The sequence below is a fragment of the Mya arenaria genome, chromosome 8 (assembly GCF_026914265.1).
Source record: "Mya arenaria isolate MELC-2E11 chromosome 8, ASM2691426v1".
Taxonomy (NCBI): Eukaryota; Metazoa; Mollusca; class Bivalvia; order Myida; family Myidae; genus Mya; species Mya arenaria.
Genome location: NC_069129.1, coordinates 41,960,683 through 41,970,105, shown reverse-complemented (window position 1 = coordinate 41,970,105; position 9,423 = coordinate 41,960,683). Strand labels below are relative to the sequence as shown.

The 9,423-nt window shown below is 35.7% G+C and overlaps 1 protein-coding gene across 1 annotated transcript; it reads left to right on the top strand.

Annotated features, from left to right (window-relative positions):
* The first annotated feature begins 5,250 nt into the window (after window positions 1-5,250).
* Window positions 5,251-8,759, top strand: LOC128242578 (uncharacterized). The gene is made up of 2 exons (XM_052959795.1): window positions 5,251-5,346; window positions 5,437-8,759. The coding sequence occupies exon 2, from the start codon at window positions 6,098-6,100 to the stop codon at window positions 7,976-7,978; it is 1,881 nt and encodes a 626-aa protein (XP_052815755.1). The 5' UTR covers window positions 5,251-5,346; window positions 5,437-6,097; the 3' UTR covers window positions 7,979-8,759.
* Window positions 8,760-9,423: the final 664 nt, after the last annotated feature.

The following is a 9,423-nucleotide window of genomic DNA, read 5'->3' as shown; positions in this document are numbered from 1 at the left end:
ACACGGATGGTACTGAACAATTATTAAGTATGGGTTGTCATATTTTGACTCTATAGGAAAAAATATGGAAACCTTTCATGGTGCACCTTGGGTCAAGGTCATTGTTACCAAGAATAGTGAAACACGGTTAAAACTAAATATCTTTGTTTTGGGTTGACCTACTTATAACCAAACTTGGTATATAGGAAGAGATAATGAATACCATTCATAGGATTGCGTTTGGAGCCCATAGGGTCAAGGTCAATGCCACTGTTACTAATAATAGAAAAAAACGGTTTGTACTGAATTACTTTTGCTAGGTTTGACATATTTTGACTATCACTTGGTATATATGAAGAGTTTATAGAGGGACGTGGGACGTGAGTTCGTGGGATTGCGTTTGGGTCCCCTAGGATCAAGGTCAGTGTCACTGTTACTAAAATTAGAAAACAATTCAAACTGCAAAACTTTTACTTACAGTTCATTTAATAGAACTAATAAAACTGGTTATACAATAGAAACATGATTTCTACACAGGCATATGTTTCTTTCAATCATTTAAAACCGGGGTGTGTCGCATTGATGCGTTTCTTGTAAAAAAATATGTTAAGTTTAATAATTGGGCAGGTATTGTCAAAAAATAGGTCAAAATTGAAGCTTGACCATTGGCCTCGACCGATGAAAAAGAATGTCATGAAAATAAATGTTTAATACCTTTTCCTATCACTCACAGTCCTTTGGTATCTTCTTCTTTCTTACTTTTAATGAACTTGAACTTGTTCAGAATGTTTGTTTTTATCGATATCTAGTCAGAGTCAATTAAAGTATTGTGCTTGTTTTCATCAGAGTACAATATTTCATAACCACTGTACCCAGTTCCCCACATACGCTTTGGCCTTAGTAAGATCTTGTACTTAACATACTACGACTGGTAGTGTGACATGATTGTCCCATTTTCCCAAACAGCTTAAACACTTCTTCAGTAATGAATACACAAAAATACAGTAGTCCAGTAGTCAAAAATTCAAAAATAGACCCTGTTAAGGGGCAAATTGCAGTGAACGTATTAACATCACACACACAGATATACATGTAAACACACACAAAAAAGCTAACACCACATCCACAAATACAAACACCACAAACAAAATCATTTTTACAGCATCTTCTCATATTGAGATAACCATGAGACAAAAACCTGTTTAGAACATATCTATGAAGAATTTCTTATTAAGGTTAAAGAAACGCTTGAAATATTAACATCAAACTTATTTTAAGGGTGAGCTTTATATGACCTTCATTGGCCTCTTATTAGGCAACAGCGACTTTTAACTAACAGTGTGTGTATACCACGTGATAAATTACGTCATAAATGCTAGGTCGGGAGGTAATATTTTGCTTCGAATGAAGACTTCAAACAAAGGTAACTTTACTATTTATTCTCCATATTAAATGAAACATTGCGCAGTCTACGCTGCTTACATAGCCCCGAATTTGGTCTTTTACTAGAGTTTGATTGAGAGTTTAGTTTCTTAAAACACTTCGACAAACCTTTTCACAGAACCGCCGCCTGACGGAGCACTGTCAAAACATTATTTTGGAAACAGGTTTGTCGAAGTGTTTGAGTAAACTAATCACCTAATCACACTCAATAAAACGAAAGCGGGGCCATTTCAGCGGCATGGTAAAGAAATGGTAAAGAAAAAGAAAAGTTATTTATGTTTAAAGACTTCATTTGAAGCAAAATATTGCCTTCCGGCGTAGCATTTATGATTTAATTTATCACGTGGTATACACGCACTGACTAAGGGGCCAAATGCGTCCTCCCTTTAACTTTCCACGTACAGGTCCTAGGTTTTATTGAATCCATGTTTAAAAATGTTTTTAATCAAAGGGTCAGGAACATAGCTCAGGGAAAACCGGAGCACGAAGATTGCAGAAATCACGACCAATAGAAGAACACCAGTATTGACCATCACTTGGAAAGTGAAGAATTTTCTTATCATTTGAGTTTTATAATTAGATTTATTCTAGTTTACCATGTATTTCGTGTTTCATTTCTTTTTAAACTATTTCTCTAAATACCGCCTTTTTAACAGAGTGTTTTCTATGCCGCTATCCGTGGGATGCCCCTCCCGCAAAATTATAGCTGATGAAGTAGCCGTCAATTTTCTATTTCCGGTTCGTGGATATAAAAAGTTATACGATAAATTTTGTCTCATAGTTTGTCATTTAATCGTTTTTAGTGCAAACATTAATCAATGAACTTTTATTAACGCATAGATGTTTCAATTAATAACAGATAGTGCACGAAAGCATTTAAATTAAACATGGCATGAATTTACATGAACAAATTTCTACGCCGACATTTATTGAATAAAAATGTGAAAGGTCATTGAAAATACGTCGTTTCTCAAACCATGCTTCGTTGTTGACCCTTGACGCGTAGTACGGTATTTCAGTTTATTATAATAAATAATTGTTGTGTGAATATTCCGCGAAATTCGTAAGACAAAATCAGACATTTTGAAAATACGTTTTGATCAACTAAAACTAATAACAATTGATATTAAATGTGGCTGTTAACTCCGAAGTTCGCTTTGCATATGTTTCACGGTTGTTATTACAATGAAAGAAGTCCATATTTCACCGAAAAGCCTTGAAGAGCGTACGATATTTTGGCAATGTCAATCTAAAACATTTTATTAACAATATCTTTGCAATACTTGTTCTTCAATGTACTCATATTCAAGGCGAGGAATCACGTGACTTTAACGGGGTTCTCACACTGGTCACCACGGGTCAAAACTGATGTAAACAAACACGTATTTTCTAAATAACTGTTTTAACAGAGAATATATTTAAACATTTCTTAGCCTATAAAAGACTATGCTATTTTCTGCTTCTACGCCTGTGTAGTATTTTAGATTTGCTTGTATTTATGATGCAATCATTGGCTAAAATTTCACGGCGCAAACAGTGTTGCATCGTGATACACAATTCTGTCAAGTTGAAATTTTGGAGAAAATATGATAGAAAGTTAAAATACTGTTGAAACTTCGATCAAACTACTTTTACTCCCTTTAAGAGTGAGCTATATATGACCTTAATGGCCCTCTTGTTAATTAAAAGCGACCTTGACCTGAGGGGCAAAAATGCGTCTTCACTTTAACATCTCACATCAGTTCCAAATTCTAATAAATCCAATCCTGCTAATAATTCAGGGTCCTGCACAAACTCAATACTTTCCATCTTTAAAAGATGGGTGTAAATATACGTTGCAACAATGTGGTTCTAAAATGTCATCTTTAATGCTTTTATATGATATTTGACAATGTAGCTTATTTAAACTGATGGCGATGAAACGCAGAACGACCCTTTATTATCTGTGTAACAAATGGGGATTTTATTCCAAAAATCATTAGTGTGAGACGTAGGTCGTGGAATTTTAATACCTATACAATCATTTGAATTGCAAATTACACTATACAACAGAACGTACTTTTGACATGTCAGTTAAATATAATACTGTCGAGGGCGTAGCAGACAGACTGCAGCCACTTGTAAAGAACATTGTGATCTATTAAATAGTTAGGATATTTTGGATAATATTTGCGATCGGCAAGCTTTGAATAAATCCTAGAATTAACTAGTTTTATATCAACGTGCTGTTGATAAATGATTGAACTGAAAAATGAATGTGTTGGAGCATGATTAGTCAGCTGCATCCCTGATTCAATGTTTACAGGAAGAATAGGGACTTATTTTGGTGTAAATGACTGACTATTTAAAATAATGTATTTCCTTTGGCCAGTTGAATTCCTTTGCCAAGACCAATACCAGACGAGAACTTAAAACATTAAAATTCAATATACAATACATTCCATGCAGACATCATACTTACAAGGCAGGCATGGCATATGGTAGTCCAAATAATTGTACGTTGACGGATTTTTTTAGATTTTTGATATGGCAAATCCTTCACGTACAAATTGTTTAGTATCAAAAGTGGGTAGTTGTTCCGATCAGGATTCCGGGTTAAAGCATATAGCGTCTATAAAATATCATAAAAACAAGAAATATTACCAGATAATGTTATTTTATATTAGTTCCGTACACAAAAAATAAATATCCAACTTATAATTATGAGTTTGACGGCTTTTCTTCATTTCATTCTGTCAAAACATAAGGCGATATATACATGAAGGGCACCTGCAAGGCTTTAGGGCACAGTTTTAATCGCTCGGAACATTTCGGCCATGGCCGAGTTGTTACGATTGTGCAACGAGGTCTATCTCGAAGCTTTGTCGGAGGAGGCCGAGTTATTACGATTGTATCGAGTTGTTCCCCTTCGCATAATTGTTTTCTGTGTCAGTCAACTTTCGTTTTATTGAAAAGCTAAACAACTTGTTTAAATGCATTAAATGCTTGTTAAGTGCAAAATAACATTTCACTTACATGATAAAATATGAATATAACTCTTTATGATCAATTTCAACCATAAAATACTTCACTTAAAACAATTTCAATATTTTTAAAACACCCCCGTTTTTTGCACATTCCCGTTTAGACGTTAGGGATTGGAAGAATCCCGTATAACACGTCTATTATTTTAGACTAGGCATATGGATGCATGCGCATACAGTAGATCTTAAATAAAACAAGCATTCTGGCCATGTTTCATCAATATTTGATATACATTGTTAAATTTATTACCGTGAAATATTTTTTCTGAAGATTGGACCTAGTGACCTAGTTTTTGACCCGAGATGACCCATATTCATATATATTTAAGATAACATGCCTACAAATAGTCTGACCAAGTTTGATAACCATTGGATAAAAACTCTTGATTAAATTACATAAATGAAAACTTTAACGCAGAATTGTTAACGCGCGCCCGCCCGCCCGGTTTTCGCCATTCTATAACCCGTAATTTTTCGTTGAAAAATCCGGCTGAAAAATGTGTCAGAGTGTGTGGCTTGTGGTCTAAGTTCCATGGAAACACAAAGTGCCAGAAAGCAAATAAATGTTTGTTCAAGGCACAAAGTTGTGCCAAGTCCCAACAGTGGTAGGACAATTCTATCTTACCATATATTTATAAGTTTTATGTCCCATTAAGTATCCATGACAATAAAAACGATCGAGTTACAGCAGTTGAATGGACCTGAACGAGTGCAATGATGATGCATAAAAAGTCCCTAGTTAATGTTTGCTTTCCATAAATAACTTAGGTTATACCCATTCCCCCTCAACCATGACATAATTGATATAAAACGAAAACAACTCCAACGTATACGGTTTATTTTGGTACGTAGGTTTCAATAGAAGTGTGTGGGTTTCTCCTCTCAAGTAAATGGAATAGAGGTTAGTGCACTTACATGTTAATAATGGTAGTTTTCGCATTTGTGTCATCCCACCACATTTGATTAATTTGGAATACGTTCAATATTTCAGGACATTTATTCCAAAGAGCATACGTCGAAGATCTGAAGTGTTCACGAAGGGCGTCCAATTGTATACGCCATCGATATAGTTCAAGCTAAATCAAGAGACAAAGCAACCTCATCAGCAGATCCTAGAAATATGCACAGGACGGCTTTGTTGGTATTGCTGGTACAGATAATCCTATCGTCTGGCACAATCAATGTAACACATAAAAAAAACCATTGATGGTAGCATACATCGGCCGATACCAGAATGCAAGTTCTCCGTAACAGATGAGTCTAAACGGTTCTTTAAAAGCCGCCTAGTCTTACTGGAGCCACATTTCATCAGGCTGCAGCTAGATTTTCTCAATAAGTCAAACATAGTGCGGAATGACCGTCCTGGCTTATTTAAGCCGGACCTTTGGGTGTGGACATATTCGCCACCTCGTGGACACTTTCCATACCTTTCTTGGAGCATTGAGCACGAAGTACTAAGTTTCAAGCTACTCGGGACTAAAACATTTAACATAGAGTTTATCGCTCTTGTTACGAACCAAAAAAAATGCTCGCTGGCGTTGGGAAGTGAAACATCAACACAGAGCATCTCTAGAGCGCTAAGCGCGTTGGTACAAATCGAAGATGAAGAAGTCCCACAATACATTTATTACTATTTCTGCCATTTTTCTAAAATGAATAAATCAAGGAATACAGTGGCATACAAGGCAGCAGTGTATCTAAAGTACCCTGCTCCTTACATAAGATACAGGTGCTGTGAGTACAGATATAATTTTTTTAACTCTAGCTATCAACCCATTAAATGTAACTTTTTTATTAGTGACTTGAATCTCTGCACCATCGATCCTTACATTTTGGGAGTAATTATTCTTCTGTACTTTCCAATCGTGTTATTCAGAGTGTGTGCGTTCATTTCTAAAGGGGACCAAATAGTCGCTCGTGATCTAGAAATGCATCCTGTTGTGGATAGCAATAATTATGAAATTGACGACTGGATATACCTCGATGGAACATCACCTATAACAATTTCAAACACATTAAGTTATCCTCTCCGAGACTTCAGAAAGCATCACCCTGTAGCAATGTCCCGTCTACGTCGATTTCTATGTACCCTTGTGACACCATGTTTCATTTATTTGGAGATGTTCATGTTTAAAGATGGATATATCACTGGCCATACAAACAATATCACCATATATGTCAACGACATGGTCAATGCCGGGGTTCCCGTTGGGTTTCTTTCCTTATTTGGTGACAAACATAAACGGATGGACAACTTTGTTCCGGCTTTGGGAGGACCAGTTGGTGTAATGACGTTGTATTTCAGCTTGGCCTTTGTGTTGATAGTTCTACCACGAAGTTTGAAACAAATAGTTGAAAATGGGTTGCCAAGTCATTCTGATGGTTTTCCCCTTCTGATCGGGTTTGAAGAGATCTTGTCATTTTCGTCAAGTTCAACTGTATTGGAACCGGGATATGAGCGAGCTTCCGTCATATGTAGAAACTCTGTTTACATGGTGTTCTCAGAAAGGTTCTGGAGACGAGTATTAAGAATACAAAGGCAGAGGTTTAAATGTCATGGCATTCACTCTAATCGGTGTGTTCAAATTTGCTTGACTTGCATTATATTTATATTCAAGCTTATCTTCTGCATCTTTGAGGCATTGTGTTGTTTTGTTTTCTATGTTATTCCATTTTTCATGTTCAGCTTAATAATGATCAAAGGAGCTGTGCGCACTATTATGGAAACGAGACACTCTTTTAAAAGAAGATTTCAGTTTTTGAATCGCACCGTAATTTGGATAATCGTCACTCTGATTATTTCCCTGACATTTGTCCTTTTCACATACTGTCTTTGCTTAGTATTTCTTGAAAGCTTTGTTCTTATTTCACAGATTGCAATATATTGCTTTATAGCGCTGGTTCTATTTCCAACAATTTCTTTTGGTTACTTGTTCTTCTTTACAGCTTTTGTTTATTACATTGCTCATTTGGTCCAAAGGTTTGGCGATGGTTATTCTCATTTGTTAGAAGATGCGATTAAGCTTTCCATTGAACTGGATACAAAGGAACACAGGACATTCATTAAAGATAGTACTTTGTATGTCCCCAGTGTAAGTCAGAGCATAAAGACTGTCATAATTCACGACTGTACAATAGAAGTACCAGTGAATGCACAAATGGAAATACAGCTTCGGAGAAGTACCTTACCAAAGGTAAAATGCAAAGGTCTGGCACATGGTATTCCAAAAGAGCTTTTCGAGAGGATTGTAAATTCGAAACGACCAATCTACGTTAAATTACTAAATTTGGTTTTCCATTTTGCGTTAATAATGACGTTGATAACGGTGTCCATTCGTTTGACATCACAATTTAACTCCGAGTTCACCAGCGACGAATCCGAGATGTTACACATTGTTTTCACGGTGGTTGTTGGCGTTATTCCTCGCGTCGTGGAGATGTTCCTGAAAGGAGGAAGTGACGCAGGCAAGAAACAAATAGAAAGAGGGGAAATTGAGAGAATTATTCACGAGTACTGGGGGCTTGTTGAATGATGTGTTTAAAGTGTATATATTGTATTCACGGCGATTGTTGGCTCGGGAAAGACAATTCACGATTACCGAATAGAATTGATGAAGAAGACTGCAGAAATCGCAAACAGTGAAGAAGATCATCTGTATATAAGATTACTGAGATATGCATTTGAAGATTTTAAATTTCAATATTATAATCAGAGGTGGAGGGGGCGTAACCTTTTGACATTCGTCCCTCCCTCAGAACCGAAATTTAAATAATTTAAAATGTTGGCGGTGGGGGGATGGTGCTACATACCAATGAACAGTTTCTAATTCGAAATGGTGCATTTTGAGCGTATTTCATTCCTTTTTTCTCCGATATTGCCATAGAAAGTAAACTTTGACGATTTTAGGTGACCGCGCGCCGGGTGCGCCCCAAGCCCCCAGGATCTGCTGGTGATTATCGGATTTGCACTAGTTTGTCATGGATTTCATTCAATCATTACCACTTGTTTGATCTTCTTTTAAATAGGGTTTTCCTCATGTGTGGACCAACTGGAATTGAGTATTTTATCATTGTATTAGGCAAGATTTACAACTTTCCAAACATCTCTAAAGTTATATCACCATGACCTATTGTGTATGTATATTGAATGTTTTGAAACTTATTTGTATGCAAATGTTTTAAAGTTTTATGAGCGTTTAAGTTTCGAACGCAGTTTGCTTACTTTGATAGCTCAAATTTCTCATAAAATAATATATCACATTTCAACTCGCGTATACTGGTAATAACAGCATACAAATAAAAGCTTAAACTTGACCTGTGTACGTTTAATACAGATAAATATTATTCTCACGTTTGTGAGACGTGTTTGTTATTGTTGTAAAGGTAAAACAGATATATGTTTATGTTGTTGTTGTTTTTTAATTCTGTATTGCCTTCCAAGTTGTTTGATTGTTTACATATCGATACTAGGGGCAAGTGTTCCCTGTTTAAAGACCCAGTGAGTTCGTCCTTATCATTTTCAAACCTCTGATTAAGGAGGATGGTGTTTTTAAATGGCCATTGAATTGGTGTTAATCGTGTGGAAAAATAACAGCGTGATGTCATTATTGTGACATTAATTCAAACATGTTACACCCGACAAAGTAAACGTTTCGTTACTTTCATCATTTTTGCCGAAGCCATGTGATGAATCCATCGATAAACAATGTACATGTGTCAACGAATGTAAACATTTTAAGCTGAAACATATGTGGTCTTAAAAATATAGTGAAGCAAATGATATTAAGAACTATTTAAATAATTTCGATATTATCAATCTGTGCGAAACATGGAGTGATTATTTAGGGGAATACAAAGATTTTTTGAATGGTTATATTTGCTACAACGCTGTAAGAAAAAGAAATAGTGCATTTAGAAACAGTGGAGGTGTATGTATATTTGTTAAGCAATATTTTTTAGATAATGGTATTATCACAAT